Raw genomic sequence first — 19,579 nt, forward strand, 5'->3', positions numbered from 1 at the left:
AATGCCTTTTCCATCATTGGATTGAGCGCAGCAGGATGAAAAAACTGCACACCGAGAGACCCATTTTACAGTTTTATGCCTCACTTGACCTGACAACACTGGAGGGTTATGCTCCGGGTATGTGATGGATGACCACACTACATTTACCCAGACAACCTGAGTCAGAATGTGTGTGTGTGTGTGTGTGTGTGTGTGTGTGCACGCGTGCGCGCGCATGTGTGTGTTACATGTATAATTAATTCTGGTAAAATTGAAACCGATAGAGTGTATATTTTTCTGAGAATACAAATAAATAAAACTATTTCACAAACTTCTAGAAAATTAAATATCAGGATTTTGTTGTATGAATGTTAAATGTCATTATATTTAAATGCATGTAATCATTTTGCCTCCCAGCTCGTGAACTGGATTTCATGGAGCTGTAGAACTCCTCTGAGGTACCCCAGAATGAGAAGGCTGAGCTGGTCACGTTCTAGGTTACTTCCTCAAAGCGCCCCGTCACGTGTCCTCAGATTATTCTGACACGTAAAACTGCTTGAGGACAACTGCTCCCAGGGGCAGCTTATAAAAAGGGAACTGTGTTGTGTTACACACTATTACATTATCATTAAACACTAGTTCTAGAAATGCACCCTTGTGTCCACTGTGCTGTGAGCTGGGATACCCCTCTCTTACTGCATCATCCTCTTGCCGAAACATCCTCTTTGTAACCACTTCAGCCCCCCTGCCAGCATTTGCTTCCTTGGCCGGGTCAGGCCAATGTTGGCACATGCCTTGGGCGGTGGTGCAGGCTGGAGGCATGTTAGGGGACGGGGGAGGATAAGCAGGTGGGCAATTCCTGTGTCCCCTCCCCCCCAACCCCCTGTTACCCAGCACATGGTAGTGTCCAGTGCAGATCCCAGCTCTTCACTCTTTATCTTCTGCAAGTCAAATCTGTTTTCTCTCTGAATGATGGTTGAGTAGAACCTGGTCTCCTGTGGGCAGTTGGCTCTCAAGAGGAGGAAGGGGAGAGTTGGAGTGGGTTAATAATGTTCCATCATTAAACCCAAATTACTCCCCCAATCTCCGCCGGAGCAGAGCCAGTGGGGATGCAGAGAGGGCAGGAGTGGCTTATTGATGGGACTCTACACACAGAGAAGGACATGTTTGAAGTGTAGAGTTTCTACAAATTATTACATAAATATTGTGTATGTGAGTGTTTATTAACCCTGACTGATGATTAGAGTCACCAAGAGAGCATTTAATATATGTGAGTTTCTATGCCCTATCCAAGATCAATTGAATCAAAACCTCCCAGATGAATAGAGGTTCTTAATGTCCATAATGTTCTCCATGTGATTCAGATGACCAGCCAGATTTTAGAACAACTGGTGTATTTAATAGAGCTTAATGTAATATATGTAGATTCCTTTTAATAAAAAGACTCAAATTTATTTTGAAGTTTACTTATTTATTTTGGCAGAGAGAGAGAGAACATACATGCCAGTGGAGGAGGGACAGAGAGAGAAGGAAAGAGAGAAGGAGAGAATCCCAAGCAGGCTCCACACTGTCAGCACAGAGCGTGAAGCAGGGCTCGAACCCATGAACCATGAGATCATGACCTGAGCCAAAGTCAGATGCTCAACCAACCAGGCCTTCCAGACGCCCCTCAAATTTGTTTTTAAGGAAGTAGGAAATCTATGGTAGAATAAAATTCCAACGGGGAAAGAAGGATACAAGGCACAAAACCCAAAAGGGTCCAGAATCAAGAGGAACTGAGGGAAATTTTGGAGGCTGATAGAAGAGCCAGCCTTGAAGCAGTTTAACCCATGACTGATCAAAGAGGTTGACAGACTGAATCAGAATGAGATCCAGTGGCCGACCTTCCAAAACTGTGAGAAGAAGGGCAGTAATCCTTCAGTACAGCATCTGGCATGTTTGTGGAGAATGGTAGTTCTTGTTTTATAATCACACAAAGACTACTTAGAAGGGCTAATAAAAGAAAAAAAAATGTTTTGATAGGAAACACAATCCATTAAGTTGAGACCTATGATGAAGGTAGACTTGTAGTTTCAGAGATGTTGGGTCAAATGAGTGATGTGTGTTTGACCACCTTTCAAGCCAAATGATGTAAGTTCAACTCTTGGGTAAAATATGGGAGGCTAGAGAATCTATTCCAAGTAATAGTTGGTTTATACATTTCTTAGGCATATCTGCCTTGTATGCCACCCAAACACAAGGTTAGCGCTGACAAGATAGATGGCCTTCCTTAAGAATGATGAAATGGTAGTGGATAAAAACAGAATGACTTTCGATTTGGAAAAGAAAGAAAAAAGAAAGAATAGTCAACAACTAAATGCTTGTATTTGCTGCAGGGACATTTGCAAAGGAGAAAGATGGCCACAAAAGCAGCTCGTCTGGATCCAGCTCTCAGAATGCTGGCAAGGTTCCTGCCCAGACTCTCCCTTAAGAGCCCTTAAGAAAACATACAGTTCAAGTTTCCTTCATTCATTCATGTGTCCCCATGAATAATTGTTAGGAGCTATTCTCTGTGCAAGGAAGTGTGATAAGTGCTGGGGCTACAGTGATGAATATAGTGGGGCTGGCCCTGTTACTCCACTCACAGGCCAGTTGGGAACATAGATACAGCAGTTCGGTTGACTCAGCTAATTGAATTTTGAGTGCCAGTGGCATCCAGGTGGCATTATCCAGTAATCGTTGCCATCTTTTCTATTCTTACTGGACTATTCTTAGACCAATAGTCCAAGAAGTAAGACACTGATTGTTTTTTAACACAGTGATATTATACAGTAGCTGTAAACGCTGCTCCATTATTAAGTACCAGTACATGATTGCATCATGTTCTTATGTTTAATGTTTAGAAAGCTTTGCGCATTTTGGGACTGGATACTTTATGTGATTAAACATGGTCTTTGTGGAAGTGGTTCAAAATCCACAACTTGCCAGATATGTCACCAAAATGATACTATAGTTGCTCCTGAAAAATGGCTCAGATAAAGACAGAAGTTCAGATAGACCTGGAACCCTTCAGTGATTCTTGGTAGAGGCGTTTCAGAAATTTGTGGATGTATTTTTTTTCTTCACCCTAGTGCTTTTGGCATAGTAAGCATTACTAGCCAGCAATCCTACAACACACTAGCCAGGTTAAAAGTTCCAAGGATTGTATTCAGATATCCTACAGGGTATTATTATGGGCAGACACTGTTTATAATCACCAAGCTTGAAACTTAATGTCATGCAACACAAAATCTTGAAATATTGCTACAAGGTATTAATTTTCCGGGTATATAACTACTATGTGTAAAAAGGGAAGCTTATAGCTCAGTTTGTGATCAGAACTTTACCAGGAGCTAATTACAACTTCAGAAAATTATGTCCCTGGTTGCCATACTATTCACTTCTGTATCAGCTGGCATTTGCTGTTGGTGCATTAATGGGGATTTTACGTACAGGTGCAATCCTCTCTTTTCTTTGTTATGTCTGCCACTGTAGTCTTTTGCACACGATGCACACATTGCTTTATGTTACTCTTTAAAAATGTCTCATTTATCCCTTAGGATACGATATTAATTTTTTTTACTCTCTTTGGAATTCTTCATCTCGTTAAGGTTTTTACAAAATACAAGGCTCGGACACAATTGTCTACGTCCACCACGCACTAGAATAAAATAAGTGGTTAGTGCACCCACGTGCACACACGCACGTGTGCACACACGTTCTTTGTGTGATAATTTTTCTCTAAGCATCAGGCCCTTGTTCAGGAGTGTTATCTCTTTATTTAACTTGTGTCAGTCCCAGTTAAAACACCTTTTCCCCCAAGTGTGACCTACTAAAATAGTACCTTACTGACAACGCTTTATATTATTTTTATATAGCATTTGGGAGTTTGTGAAAGGTATTTCTCCGTACAGGGCAGGTGACCTTTATCTTCACCTTACAGATGGGGAATTTCAGTTCATAGGTGTTGTTACTTACTTGTGGTCACAAAGCTAATAAATGGAGTCAGAAGTGGAACCCAACTTGGGGCTCTCTTAGGAAGTCAAGTCTATCTTTTTTGTACTTTCTGCCAGCATATTGACTTGCTGGACAGAAAAATTGAAATCCGTTTCTCCATTGAGTTCCCCAAGTTCTTACTGAGGGAAAAATATTTTAATCCTTTTAATTTCTTACTTTGTGTTTCCTGATTACTCAATAAATTGATTCACATGTATTATTAATGTCAAGGACAGGACTATATGGAGGATGGAAAAATAAATAAGATGCAGGAGAGAGACACAATTTTTTTTAAAAATTCCCGAACATGATTAATGCTATAGATTGATGTGTGAGCATAGTGCTCTGGGCACACCTAGGGTGTGATGGTGGCCTGAGCCTCAAAAGATGACAGTATGCAGTGGGGATTGCAAGAAAAAGCAGAGGACAGGACGATGAGTGGAAGGAAGAACTTGTGAAAGAGGCTGGACATAAGGAAGCATGGGGGATTTGGGAATTAGCGAGTGCTTCTTGTTTACCCTGCTGTCAGGTGAATTTCAGAGGACGCCTGAAGAGGAAGCTGTCCAAGGAGGTGGGTCCCTTACGGAAGGAAGAGGCTGTGTGCCCAGCTCACAGGGCTGGGTTTATACTGTGGGCAATAGGAAACCACTGGACATATTAAACCAACTTTGCTGGCACCAAATCTGTTCTTCCTGGATAATTCTGCCCACAGTGGGAAGAATGGACTAGCGGTGGGAAAAATCGAGAGTGTGGAGGACATTTAGGGGACTGTTGAATTGTAGAGACATAGAGGAGCTTGAAACAAGGCAATGGCAGGAGGAGTGGAAAGAGACGGACTGAAGAAATGAAACCTTCCTCTAATAAATAATGCTTCTGATGGGGACTGATGTTAGCCAAGATAATATCTTGCCATACCAGTTTTTAATTTAAAAAAATTTTTTTTAATTTTTAATTTTTTAATTTTTTTAACAGAGAGAGAGAGTGTGCAGGGGAGGGGCAGAGAGAGAATCCTAAGCAGGCTCCTCGCTGTAAGCACAGAGCCCGACACGGGATTCACTCTCACCAACCGGGAGATCAGGACCTGAGCTGAAACCAAGAGTTGGACACTTAACCGACTGAGCCACCCAGGCACCCTGTCATACCACATTGTTAAAGAACTGTGTGTGCTTTCATATCCATTGTCTCACGTGTCATCATAGCACATAGTGATATACAGGTACAGGTATTATTTCCAACTTAGGGATTAAAGTCTGTAAAGCTAAAGAGACTCACCATTAAAGAAAGTCAAACAGACTCACGATGTTATAGGTTCTGCCTGCCTATAACACCTACCCATAACACTTACAGGTGTCCACCCAGGAAGGCATAGACAGCTTTCCTGGAGCTTATGTAACAAAATGGATAAGGAAATGTTGGCGCCAGAGAAAAGTTCTCTTCTCGGGGGGATGGAGCTGACAGAAGTCACAAGAGACGAGGGAGGGAGGTGCCTGGCTGGCTCAGTCAGTAGAACACGCAACTCTTGATCTCTGGCTTCTAAGTTCAGGCCCCACCTTGGGGGTAGAGATTACTTAAAAATAAAATCTTTAGAGAGAAAAAAGATGGGAGAGAAGTGGTGTGAAAACTCTCTCAAACCACATCTTAGTCTGTTCAGGCTGCCGTAACAACAAATGCCACACACTGGGGAGCTTAATCAACAAATTCATTTCTCACAGTTCTGCAGGCTGGGACATCCAGGACCAGGGCACCGGCAGATTTAGTGTCTGGTGAGGGCTTGCTTCCTGGTCCATAGATGACCGTCGTCTCGCTGCACCCTCACAGTGGCAGAAGGAACTCTCTGGGGTCTGTTGTATAAGGGCACAAATCCCAAAGGCCCTACCTCGTAATACCATCAAATCGGGGGTTAGGATTTCATTTTGGGGGGGGGGGGCATACAGACATTCAGTCCATAACAACAAATTTTATTATTACCATTTCTTACAAGAGAAGTTAAGGGGTCATGTAGGGACACCATGAGGAGAAGCAGAGATTCTTCTGGAATTTTTGAAGACATCTGTAAGCGATGAGTCATCGCTGACATTTCCATTTCACTATATCAAGCTTTTCACCACACCTATTTGATGGCCAAAAAAGTCAGCATACGAAAATGTGCACTTATCAGATAAATCAGGCAGTAACTGATTTTTCGAAAATTCTTAGCTTTACAAAAAGACTCATTGAGTGACTGACTCAGTTGTGTTCTCCTCGGGATGTGAAAGTGGTGTTCCGTCCAAGCAGCTTCAACTTGTGACACACAAGTGTTGCTGAAACTTTAGGGGAACTCTTAGAGCACCGTGTCTGTGAATGACTTAAAAGAGAAATTACTTTTGTTTGATATAAACCGGGAGCACGAAATGAACAATTCCACAGTTTTGAGACATGAGGCTGCAGGCCATTTTAGAAAGCCAGCTAAACAAGAGACTTTTCAACTTAAAGTTTATCTCATTGAAGTAATTTTTTCAAAGCCAAGTTTATTTAACCTTTTTAAAAGTTTTACTTATTTACTTTGAGATGGAGAGACAGGGAGGGATGGGGAGGGGAAGAGAGAGGGAGAGAGAGAATCCCAAGCAGGCTCAACGCTATCAGCCCAGAGCCCAACTGGGGCTCAGTCCCATGAACTGTGGGATCATAACCTGAGCCGAAATCAAGAGTCAGCCACTTAACCAACTGAGCCACCCAGGCACCTCTGACTTTTTGTTTTTAACATCTGCAAGTTGGGTTATTGGTATATAGTCAAGTCTACATGTCTTCACTGATTTTTCATACGTGTTAGATATTACTAAACTAGTATCTGCCAGAGTATACAACTAAATGTCAATTAAATGTAAACATTTCTAAGCCCGTTTTTGAGGGAGGAGAGAGTTTATCCCTTACCCTAGAGATTATGAACAAAATAAAATTAAGATGTAATGCTTAATTTTAATAGGCTCTTAATTATAACTCTCTGGTCGTAACTTTCTTGTATCTGTTACTAACCTCAAGTAGTTACTCTAGTTGAGCATTAACATTGAACATAATAAATATTGTGATCTTAAAGAAAGAGTCCCTGTTTGTTCTCTTAGTGTATGCAGTATTTTGAGATTTCTGGAGCCACGCATGTTTTTCTCTGAACCACACTTTGATAATATGATTATATTTTCTAGGACTGTTGCAAATTAATCATTTTTTTGTTATGCTGCTTCTTTTATCAGAAGTGTTTGTTTAAGTAGCCGCATATAAACAGATGTTTATTTTGAGGATTGACTTTCATGTGAATAACTGCCTTCTAGTTAAGTATTTTAAATCCCATCTCTTAAAAGTAAGTAAGCTAGCCTCAGAATGTTCTTTCTTTTTTCGTTTTTAAGAATTTAAGATGAACTGTGTAACATAAAGAAGTTTGTAAATGCGTGAAGATAAGGATTATGTCTTACACATGTCTGTAACTCCTCCCCCCCCCCAACAGCCTCACACACTGCAGATTAACCCATGCTTATGCAAGATTTAAAGAACAAAAAGTGATGTAGAAAAAGCTACATCTTTGCTTTGAAAGTGATGATGTAGGGATCATCTCTGAATTTAGCAGTATCCTTAAAATCAGGGTAGATAGACATTTTCCTATCCCTCTTCCCATCTCTCCCCAGCCCTCACCCAGGGAGTGCATCTGGGACCACATACACCTTTGTGCACTGTGTCTGCTGTTTTTATATACATGCAAAGAATCAGGTTCAGATCTGCCAAATGCTGGAAAACGTGAAATCATTTCCGGGCACTATCTCGGTTTTCCAATTCTTTTGTTCTTCTAAAATACAAAGTTCTCTTCCATGCTACTTTACATTCAGCTAAAAGTTGTTCAGTGCAACGTTTACAGAGGCCCTAAGGTGTTGGCTAATGCGTTAGGTGGTGTGAGATGCAGTCTTGCTCTTGGGAGGTTCGCACCATGGTTGGCCACAACCTGTAAATCGACGCCGTTCTGTGTCATAGATGATGCTATACAAATAGGGTAAGGGCGCCTGAGAGGGCAAACGTGGAGTAGTTATTTCTTTCCTCCTAAGGGTCAGAGAAGCCGTCACGGGGCACTGGCATGGATCAGAGTTTTCCATGAAGAGGAGCTTTCAAGACAGGCAAACTGAGGACAGGACATTTAGGGCAGAGGGAGGAGCATGAGCAGGGGCGGTGATGAGGTTGGGGAGCTCATGCAGGGTGTTCTTTGGTACATACAGAAGTTTGGGCTTTCTGTTGCAGGCAAAAGAGAGTCAAGCTTTGGTATATTCAGGTTTTCATTTTAGAAAATCACTCTGATAACCAGGTGGAGAATGAAGTAGGGTATTTATGCTTTCCTCAGACAGTGCTTCTAGAATATAAATAGAGCAAACATGGAGTTTTCTTCCTCGTTGCTTTAAAGGAAACTTTGTAAGAAATCCCGATGCATTCGCTTACAGAACAAATGATTTGTTCTTTAGGTAAGTTATCTTTTTACAGCATTTCAGTGCTTTGTGTTCAGATTTAAGAATTCCGACTCCCCCCCCCCCCCCCCCCCCCCCCCCCCCCCCCCCCCCCCCCCCCCCCCCCCCCCCCCGGCAACACCAGATGAATTCTGACTCTCTCCCCCGGGGGCAATACCATATGAATTCCGACTCTCTCCCCCAGGCAACACCAGATGCTACGGCAGTACCGTAAAGCAGCTCACTGCCTCACTCTTCCTGCCCCTTTCTCTCTCAGGCTTTCCCATCGAGTTGCCCAAGCCAAATGCTTAGACATTTCGTTGGCTCTTCTCCTCTCTCTTGCCTTTTAGGCCAATCAGTAAGTCCAGTGGATTCTGCCTCCAAAATAAAATTGCTGTCCTTACCTTCTTCTCAATGATGCTACCACCTGCTCTCCATCTCCAGCCCCTCTCCCTGGGACATTTCCTCATTCTCGCTCTCCTGCTTCAACCATTTCACTAGCTTTTTGCACTTAGAATAAAAAGCGAACTCCCCGTTGTGGCCGCATCTTCTGGCTCTTATCTCCCTGAACCTCATCTCTTGACGTTCTCCTTCTGCTCCAGCTGTTCTTTGTCCTTACGGTGGCCTGGAAACACTTCTCTTCTTCCAAGAAGCTCTTAGGATTTGGTGCCTGGCAAATACTCCCTGAACTTAATAGCATAATGATATCATAATAATAACACTTTCTGCCATTTATTGAATGTTTGCTGTAACCCAGACAGTGTGCTAAGTGCTCTGCAGCCATTACTGTATAATTAAATTAGATGCAACAAGCTTGTGAAGTAGGTATTATTATTGCTGTATTTCAAGAGAGGAAATTAGGGCACAGAGAGCTGAAGCAACTTGCCCACGTTCCTATTTTTGGTGTCTGATGGAGCCTGGCTTGCAGTCTGTCTGTCTGACTCCAAACCAAGCTCTTTGGTACGAAGTTTCGAAAATATTTTGTTATCATCAAAATTTACAATTCCTAAAATTTTTGATAAACATAGAGAAAGTCAGGTGAAATGGCATCCAACTATTTCATTAAACTGTTTAATATCTTTAACAGTGATTTCACTTATCACATGAGTTTGTATGGAAATTTACATGCATAATAAGGTGAGACATTTTGCAAAACAAAGATTATTATGAAAGTAGCAGCTATTTTTAATTTTAGAGTTTCAACATGTAAACATCTTGTTTGCAGGGCACCTGGGTGGCTCAGTCGGTTGAGCTTCCGGCTTCGACTCAGGTCATGATCTCACGGTTCATGAGTTCCAGCCCTGCGTCGAGCTCTGTGCTGACAGCTCAGAGCCTGGAGCCTGTTTCAGATTCTGTGTCCCCCTCTCTCTGCCCCACCCCTGCTTGTGCTCTGTCTCTCTCTGCGTTTCAAAAATAAATAAATATAAAAAAAAAAAATTAAAAAAAAAATTACAATTCCTGGAAGACAATCTTAGAGCAAGCTATAGAGAACATCTCATACTGAAAGTGAAAGTAAACGTTCATATACCTTAACTACCTTATTGGTGGCAACAGATTTTTCTCAATATTTTATGTCTCATTAATAATAAAAGATGGTATGGCACAGAAATGGGGAGTAAACTCTGGAGTCAGACAGACATGTGTTTAAACTCAGTACCTGCTCTTCATTCATATAGATCCTAATATCGTGTGTGCTGAATGATATTTTTGGCACTTGAGGTATATCAGTGGGCAGTCCAGTGAGATGGGTTTTTAAACTTTGGTTCTATGAGCTGTTTTTGACTTGGAGACTCACTATAGCATTTTATGAATTCAGTATAAATGTGACCCTTCCTGGACCCCACCCCAGTGGAATCTATTTGAGTCAGTTCTGTGACGTGTCTCCTAAGAACATTCTCAGAGCAAGACTAAAAGTTCAATTTGCTGTAAGTGTAATTTCCTTCTTCCTTCCTTTCTTCTTTCCTTCCGATTAAAATGAAGCATTAAATTTAACTTTATTAGGTATAATAAACTCAGGTAACTTCTACTCTAATAGAGGTAGCACAATAAACGTAGTACGTGCGAAAATTACATTATATGTTAGAAGAGGAAAGTCCTTTGTGTGAGGGAGTAAATAAGATGAGGGAAAATCAGGGGAGCTCGTTGTGGTATTAAATAAGAGGTCAGTGAGGTGGGTCTCACTGAGAAGGTCAAAGACTTGAAGGAGGTGAAGGAGTTGCTCAGATGGATATCTGAGGGAAGGGTGGCCCAGGAGGAGGGAGTAGGTGGTGTCCAGACCTAAGAGGAGCATTGAAGGCCGCTTAAAAACAAAGCACCATTGTGGACAGAGGGGAGAAAGGGATGGAGAGATACTAGATGAGGCCAGAGGGTTCTCAGGGTCTTGTTGGTGATACTGAAATGAACTTCATACACGAGGCACGTGGCCACAGGGGCTGGCCCAGAATCACAGAGCCCCTGCCCACCTCCTCCAGCCACAACTCTTGCTGCTCTATCGCTGCAAACCCTACCCTGCGTTTATAACCGAAAGTCCTTTGAAGATTTCCCAAATATGCATGCTGTTTTAAGCCCTTCTACTTTTGCACACACCTCAGGTACACGTTTCCATCCCTTGTCATTCTGATAAACTCCTTCAAAACCCACCCTGAGCCCTCTGGACTTTCTCTGGACCACCATGCGTAGTGATTTGACTGTGTGTTTGTTACAGTCACACACAGCTAATGATAACATGTGATGAGCGCTTACTGTATGCCATGCAATAAGTCTTCTATATGTTTTTAATGCATTCCTCACAACAACCCTCTAAGGTATGCCCTGGTATCATCCCCATTTTATAGATGAATAATAAAGGCATGAAGAAGTTCAATAACTTGCCTAAGATCATTCAGCCACTAAGTGGTGGCCTTAGGAGGTACACATAAGGTTTCTGGCTCTAGACCCCATGCTCTTAATCATTACATTATATTGCCCCTCTACGTTGTCCACCATTATTAAATACTATATATGAGGCAATGTATACATCACACTTGACTGTAAATATTAGTTTGGTGTATGTGTCTCCTATATTATTTGTGACTATTTGGAGGGCAGGGAACCATGTCAAATTCACCTTAGCTCTTTGGGGCTTTGCACATGCTCTGCCTTGGTTGAGTTGAAAGAAGAAAACATTCTCTCATGTAATTTGTAAGACCTGGGAAATAATATTCAAAATGTCAATGATAGGGTGTCATTAACTCTGAATTTTCCTTTTTTTTTTTAATGTTTATTTTTATTTTATTTTATTTTATTTTTAATTTTTTTTTTTAACGTTTATTTATTTTTGAGACAGAGAGAGACAGAGCATGAACGGGGGAGGGTCAGAGAGAGGGAGACACAGAATCTGAAACAGGCTCCAGGCTCTGAGCTGTCAGCACAGAGCCCGACGCAGGGCTCGAACACACGCAACGTGAGATCATGACCTGAGCCGAAGTCGGATGCTTAACCGACTGAGCCACCCAGGCGCCCCTTTAATGTTTATTTTTAAGAGAGTGAGAGAGACAGCGTGCAAGCAGGGGAGGGCCAGAGAGAGAGGGAGACACAGAATGAGGAGCAGGCTCCAGGCTCCAAGCTGTCAGCACAGAGCCCGATGAGGAGCCCGAACCCACGAATTGTGAAATCGTGACCTGAGCCGAAGTCGGACACTCAACTGACTCAGCCACTCAGGCGCCCCTGAATTTTACTTGGTTTTGAATTTGATTTTCATCATGTTGTTATGCTTCTGTTTCTCCCCAGACCAGTATTAAAGAGGGACAGCTATTGAAGCAAACCAGTTCTTTCCAGAGGTGGAAAAAGCGTTACTTCAAACTTCGAGGCCGTACACTTTATTATGCAAAGGACTCAAAGGTAATTTGGGAGAATATTACTTGCAAGCGCTTGAAGTTGTGAATGGATTAAAAACTTTGGTTCTGTAAACTTTTTGTCTTAGTGCTCACGATAGCCTTAACTGTTCTGTGCATTTAGTATGAATGTGATCCAATTTGGACCAAATCCCAAGGGAGTCTATTTAAGTCAATTTCGTGGCATGTCCACAAAGGACAATCTTATGGGAAGGTTCTAAAGTAGTTTTCTTTCTTCCTTTCCGCTTCCCTTACAATTAAAGTAAAACTTTAAGTGTAAAGTTTATTAAATGTAATAAACTCAAAAATGTTGGGCTTCCCTCTTTTCTTGCTACCTTTTTACCTTATAAATCTTTCCCTGACCATGAGAGAGAGAATTGCTATAGTTGCTAAGAATCCATACTCCAGTTTCAGACAAGATTCGTATCCCAATTCCAGCACATTCTAGTGGAGTGGCTGTGGGCAGCATGTGTTGTTCTGGGGAGGCTTAAATGAGATAATACAAACAATCATTCCATTGTGCTAGCAGTTAAGAATAAAAAACCACAGTGAAATAAAATCAAGGCTTTAAATGATTGTTACATAACAGTTGAATAAAATAAGAGTGATGTGGATGGGTAAGAAAAAAATGAGTAATGATGAGCTTCCATTTAAAACTGACATTTTAATATTCCTTGAGAAGTTAACATTAAGATGTCTTGCTGCTGTCTCACTTGGATAATTGATAATTTCCATATTAAAAACTGTATGTTTCTGATATAATTAGTAGAGTTATATACCAGGAGATAAAATCAAATATGCAAACAAACCTAATTCTTGGTCTGTGCAGCTGTAGAAGTAATAACCAAACCAAGTAATTCTATTTTAAAAGTCGTTATGTTCTAGGTTGTCCCTGATCTGGCTCCATGCTGACTTTTCACATTCATCTCTAGGGAAGCATTGGCCATTTGACAGCCTTCGGCCTCGCCCCATGTGTACCATCGGCAGATGACTTTCCCTCTGTCTCCACTTGATGAAACTCCCTGCTTTCTTTAAGATCCCCTCAAATATTCTTACTCCATCATTCATGAGAGCAAGAGTTCAAGTGTCTTCTGCTGGAGAAATTATCTGAATTTCATAGTATTCTGTCGGATTTCTTCTTTTCCACTTTTAATAGTCTCTCTTGCATTAAAATGGGTTGTGTCTGTTTCTTCTCCTATGCTAGATTTTAAGTTCCTTCTGGTCAGGGAACAAGTCTAACAGGTTGGTTGGAGTGAAGTAGACTCACAAGTGCCCTGGAGATCTTGGGGGTGGTGGCGGAAGCTATGAGAGGACGGTCCCTTGTCTGCAGCCCCAGACGTATGCTGTCATCCCTGCCCTGCTGCAGGGACGCGGAATGAGTGCGAAAATGGCCAAATGACCCAAAGTGGGACGGATACGTTCATTTACTAGAATCTCCTAATCTCCAAATGGAACACTAATATTAAAGATTCCGTTTCTCTGGAGTTTTTCTCACAGGAACTTTTTTTGATTGAAACCATTTTTAAGAGTACAAAAGAAACTTCCATTTTATATTTGCAGAGCACATTCACCTTCTCATCTGAACCCATGTATGGATGAGGAAAATAGGGTTCAGAAAGTTCAGGAACTCACCATGATCCGACCCAGGACTAGTTCTCATTTCTCACTTAGCAAATGTGGGAAGGAGGATGTTTGCCTGCTGGCAAAGTTGTTACAGGCTGTTTGTTGCGTGTCAGGAGGTGTTGCTTTGTGTGTACGTGTGTGTGACACAGTTAGGAGGTTCCCCATAAATTATGCTTCTAGAGGGCACACAGCATTTTGCATTGAAACACTGTGCCAGGGTTCTTTAAAGACCTTCCCAGTTTGTGATTTAAGAGTTAATTGTGCTTCATGGTTTTACTCACTCTTCTTAAGAAATGGCAAAGTGTAACGAATGACTTTCCTTTCCTTTTCTATTCCTAATTCCTGACATCGCTTCGTAGTCATGGCCCGATAACGACAACAACAAAATTATTGACAAGCATTGAGTTAGGTTTTCATTTAATGTGTTTGTGTTCTTTTTCATTAACAGTCTCTGATATTTGATGAAGTCGACCTCTCAGATGCCAGTGTAGCTGAAGCAAGCACCAAAAATGCTAACAACAGTTTCACGGTATGGTTCTATTCTGCTGACTCCCTTCTCAAAAGTCATAGAATGACCTTTCCTAAACAGGTACAGAAAGTCCTCTTAGTTACCAACTGTGTGTCAACTGTTGTGCGTTGGAATTCCTGCCAACTCAATACACTTGATGAGTACGTTGTGTACCCAATACTTTTCATGATTGTTTGGGTCAATAAACGAAGATATTAAATGTATTTTTTTTAAGTATTTACAGTGTTTTCCATTTTAGACCTTTTAGTTTTTGTGCTTTAACATTTTTACCTCTTTTAAGTTTATTTATTTGAATTTTTTAATTTTTAATTTTATTTTAGAGAGAGCACAAGTTTGGGAGAGGGGCAGAGGGAGAGAGAGAGAGAGGGCGAATCTTAATTTTTTTTTTTAACATTTATTTATTTTTTGAGATAGAGAGCATGAACGGGGAGGGTCAGAAAGAGGGAGACACAGAATCTGAAACAGGTTCTAGGCTCTGAGCTGTCAGCACAGAGCCCGATGCGGGGCACGAACCCACGGACCATGAGATCATGACCTGAGCCAAAGTCGGATGCTTAACCGACTGAGCCACCCAGGCGCCCCGAGAGAGGGAGAATCTTAAGCAGGCTCCACACTTAGCAAAAAGCCTCATGTGGGGCTCGATCCCACCAACTTGGGATCATGACCTGAGTTGAGATCAAGAGTCAGACACTCAACCGACTGAGCCACCCAGGTGCCCCTCACTTCCTTTAAATGTAATACTTTAATTCTGTTGTTTATGAATATTCAAAAAGGTTGTTTATCTTCAATCTTAAAAAGAATGTTTTTTCCTTCTGTTCTACTTTTGCTCTGTTGCTGCAGTTCAGGTGGTTGCTATAGTTCAGGCCTTCACTTATTCTCACTTAAGTAATTCATTTGATAGCTACTTAAGAGGTAGCCTCGGTTTCAGCGAATTCCTTCCCGATTACAAATCACGTTGCTGGAAGGAACTCACTGGCTCGCTGTTGCCCATCAAGTGGCGTTTGCAGCTCCAACCTAAAGTCTCATAAAATCACGCCTCGGCGTTCTCGTGTTGCTGAGACTCTGTCCTCGTGCAGCTCCCTGGTCCAGCCTTTCTGTCTGCGCTCGGGCTTTTCCCGTTCCCTCTGGCTCGAATGATTCCTCCTCCTTCTGTAGCTGTTGGAATTCTGCCACTTCTGCAAAGCGTATCCACGTATCTCAATCTTCCTGTGCTTCTTTCATTCAAAAAATATGATTTGAATACCCACTGTGCGCTAGTCACAATACAGTGCAGTGAAGTCCATCTGGGGTACTTTTTATAACTTCATATTCCTAGGCCCTCTAAGATGCACTGCTCTTGCTGTGTTGTTGCCCCCTGCACACTCCCAGCCCCTGCTCAAGAAGCTACCACTACTGACAGAGGCGAGCTGTGTCCCTCTCCCAGGCATGCCAGGGCAGGGAAGGCAGACAGATGAACAAACACAGAGCAGTGCCGCGGTAGAGGTAAGCACTGGCAGGGGCGGGGGTGGGGGAGGAAGCAAATGCATTCAGATTTAGCCATATTGATTTACGGGCACGTGGGATAATTCATGGTGTAAATATTCCTGCCCCTCCCCCTTCCCCAGGGAGAGTTTAGTTTGAGGAGAGGAAAGCCAAGAATAGAATCCTGGGAAAATGTTAAAATTTCAAGTTGGACCAATAAAGACAGAGCACTCGGAAGTATACGAGGAGTTTTAGAAGGTGATGATGTTAGGAAAAGCCTGTGGAAGATAGTTTTAGGACGGAAGTTTCAGACATCAAATACTGCAGAGAGGTCAAGTCAAAGGAGAGATGAAAGCGTTTATGGAATTTGTTACCTTGGAGGTGACTGGGTCACACTGATGGGAATGACTTCAGGGACCGGGTGGAATGCATTAGGCTGCACTCCGGAACAAGGCGGGAAGGCAGGGAGGCCGGGGTGGATTGCTGGTTTGAAAAGCTTGGCTGCTAGAAGGAGAACAAGTATAGCTAGAAGAATGTTCAGGCTTGAAGAGAATTTTGGTTTTGTTGTTGTTGCTTTGCTTTGTCTTTAAAATGGGCTTTGAATGTGTATGAAGAGAGAAAAAGAAGTGTTAGACTCAAAGTTGGAGTAGGGGGAGAATGGACGGAGCATGACTGCTGAATAAGCTGAAGGGTGTGGGAGCCAGAGCTCATGTAAAGATCAGCATTGATTAGGAGACAGAAAGTTTATGGAGTTAAGTGTGTGCAGGAAGTTCATTCATCTCAAACCTAAATACTACTGTTTTCTTAATGAAATTGAAGACAGGGTCATCTGCCCTGAGTAAGAGTTTAGGTGGCTTTGGAGTCGCTTCTGTAGAAAATGAGAGTTGGCACTGAACAGGGACCTGTAGTAGATTATGAGGTGGTAAATAATGTCTAGCAAACATCGAGGTCAAGTTTAATAATGCACCTTATTTCTATGCCTTTCGCATTTTCTTTAGGATGGGGAGAGGGAACAACTAAATTGATCCAGGGTAGATGGTTTGTAGGATGTATCAGACAGAAAGGTAAAGGGATTATTGGATGTTTGAGGGATCAATAACTCATCCATCTTCCCTTCTGTGTTCTCGGTTCTTGAGAATAAAACGTAGGGAGTGAGGGACGGCTTTATTCATGGCTGAACAAGACCCAACAACCATTAAGTACAGAGCTTCTGATAAATTGTTGCTTCTTTTTCCTTCCTCCCAAGTGAAGGTGGGGTAGGATGATGAACCACTTGCCTTCCCTAGTAGTCCTCTCTCCTCTGTGGACACTGGACGCTCATGGGGGAGTGGACAATAAGAGTTTCCCCCCAAAAGGGATCTAGAATTTAGTTTGAAAGAGGGTTCCAAAATTTAAGATTTGAAAGATAGAACAATTTCAGGTAAAGATGAGGTCCAAGGTGTTGGTGTATATAAAGGTAAAAGGAAGTGAAAAGCTTGAATTTAAGAGAAGTTATTCAGATCCTTTGCATAGCTCTTTCTTGGCCTACAAGTACATTCAATCTCTCCTGTTGTATCTTTTTTATTATAGAACTCACTATATTCTGCCTTTTTATTTAATTAGGTACTTATGTTTATTATCAGCTCCCTGAGGACAGAAACTCTGTCATGTTGTTTTACCTCATAGTAACTTACCCATAAGTATTTGTTGATTTAATTAATAAGATGAAAGTTTATTTTACACATGAGAAGACTTTTGGTTGAAATATTTTCAAGAAATTTGTCCACTCAACCAAACGTTATTCCTGAGGTTTGTTGGTCCAGAAATGGGGAGACTAAAATGTTAGGCAGATTGCTTAGAGTCTTATAGCAAATCAGTTTGGTAGAACTTTCTATGGCATAAAATAGAATAAGAGATAGATTTTCAACCAATAATTGGCAATCCTCTCTATCTTTAAATATTTAAATATCCTTCCTTTCTGGATTGCATTGACTGCTATTAATGCTGTTATTTTAGCTAGTTTATGTCGAAGGTTAATGGTGTAGTTTGGTGGTATTATGGCTAGAGAATACAGGAATGGCCAAATTCAGCTTCACTACAGCCATGCCTTGAAGTCCCTAAGGATGATATATTGACAAGGGACAATAGTAAATGGAAAATCTATAATTAGCAAATGGAAAATGGAAATGCACTGCTTTGCCTGAAAACCCAATGCCAAGCTCTCTAGTAGAACGGGTCCTAGAGCACTGTTTTAGAGACCACGGCAGAAACTGACTTAACATGAGAGGTTACTCAGCATCATTTCTGCCGCATTCTGTGGGTTACGAGTGAGTCACTAAGGCTGACTGAGCTTCAAGGGAGGGAACATAAACACCATGAGCATTGCGTCACAGGACTTGTGGACATGGTTCAGACCTGCCTACTTAATGGTTACTTTTCCTTCCTCGCACAGTCCTGTGCTCCCATCCTTGGAATGAATAATTTTCTTGGTGGTTTTTTTTTTGGTTGTCTTAGTCACCTCAGGTACATGTTAGTTTTCAATTGCTTTGTAACAAATTACCACAAACTTTGTGGCTTAAAACAACGCCCCTTTGTTAGCTGACTGTTTCTGTTGGGCACACAACATCGCCAAATTCCTTTCCTCCGGATCTCACAGTGTTGAAATAAACAGATTTTTAAATATATACAGATATGTGTATGTACACATCCATACATGCATATTTAGCCCTTAAATTGGGCTAATTTTAACCAAGGTTGGAGTTTCGGGTTTTACATGTGTCTTCTGCAATAGACGGCAGTGACAATAACAACAAAAAACTGAAAGCATTTTCCGTGACATTAGGTGTCAGTGATGTGATCAGGGAATGGAAAAGGACAACCCTGACAGCCTTCTTGGCAATTTATAATCCTTCAGGATTCATTAACGTTCATCACGAATTTATGTGTAGTTTAAGTTCTACCATAGCATGTCTACAATTGTGGCATCTACGAGACGTTCTTAATTTTGTCGTTCATTTTCTAATTGTCTCATTTCCTTCCTTTTTTCTTGTTTTATTGATTTCTGCATGGTGTTCTGGTGTTTTATTTCCACTTTCACGTTTTAATTTTAACACACCACTGTGCTGTAGGCAAAGGTGTTCTTCTCTTAGACCAGAGAGAATTGACTTCCCCTTGGTCACACCAGTGCCTCCTGGGGAAGGGTCCCAGCCCTCCTGATGCATAAGCCAGGGTGCTTCCTTCTCACACAGTGTTCTTTCCATCTGGTTAGTCTTTGCCCCTGTTCTCTCTCTCTTCTCACCTCCGCTGCTCTGTTTGTCTCTTTCTCACTTACCATGATGCGTATATCCCGGCTTTTTGTGACTTACTCGGTTGCAGACTTTAGACCGTGAAGTCGAACAGTGTGGGTTTGTGTCCTGCTTGGCCCTGTCTAGTTACGTGACTTTGGACAAATGAGTTCACCTGTAACTGAGGACGGCGACGGAGCCCGCCTCATGGGGTTATGAGGATTAAGTGAAATGTGATAACACATCGCAATCCCCAGCCCAGTGACGAGCACATATAGTTTACCAAGCGCTAGTGGCTGTCATAACCCTGAGGTCATTATCCCCACTGTGTGCTTCACAAGTGGAAGCGTGTTGCCAATTCCCAACAAGTTTGGGAATTTT

The 19,579-nt window shown here is 41.8% G+C and overlaps 1 protein-coding gene across 5 annotated transcripts in view; it reads left to right on the forward strand.

Moving 5' to 3' along the window:
• Nucleotides 1–19,579, forward strand: part of DGKH (diacylglycerol kinase eta) — a 187,294-nt gene that overhangs the window by 67,636 nt on the left and 100,079 nt on the right. For 2 of the 5 annotated variants that reach the window (XM_086711415.1, XM_086711431.1), the window contains exons 3-5: nt 12,219–12,329; nt 14,394–14,474; nt 15,843–15,956. In XM_086711415.1, coding sequence (XP_086567541.1) covers nt 12,219–12,329; nt 14,394–14,474; nt 15,843–15,956 — 306 coding nt within the window. Of the gene's footprint in view, nt 1–12,218; nt 12,330–14,393; nt 14,475–15,789; nt 15,957–19,579 lie in introns of those variants that run through there. The other 3 variants (XM_086711423.1, XM_086711439.1, XM_086711444.1) reach the window with 2 other exon arrangements.

The sequence above is a fragment of the Puma concolor genome, chromosome A1 (genome assembly GCF_028749965.1).
Source record: "Puma concolor isolate L17-30 chromosome A1, mPumCon1.1.hap2, whole genome shotgun sequence".
In the NCBI taxonomy this organism is placed as follows: Eukaryota; Metazoa; Chordata; class Mammalia; order Carnivora; family Felidae; genus Puma; species Puma concolor.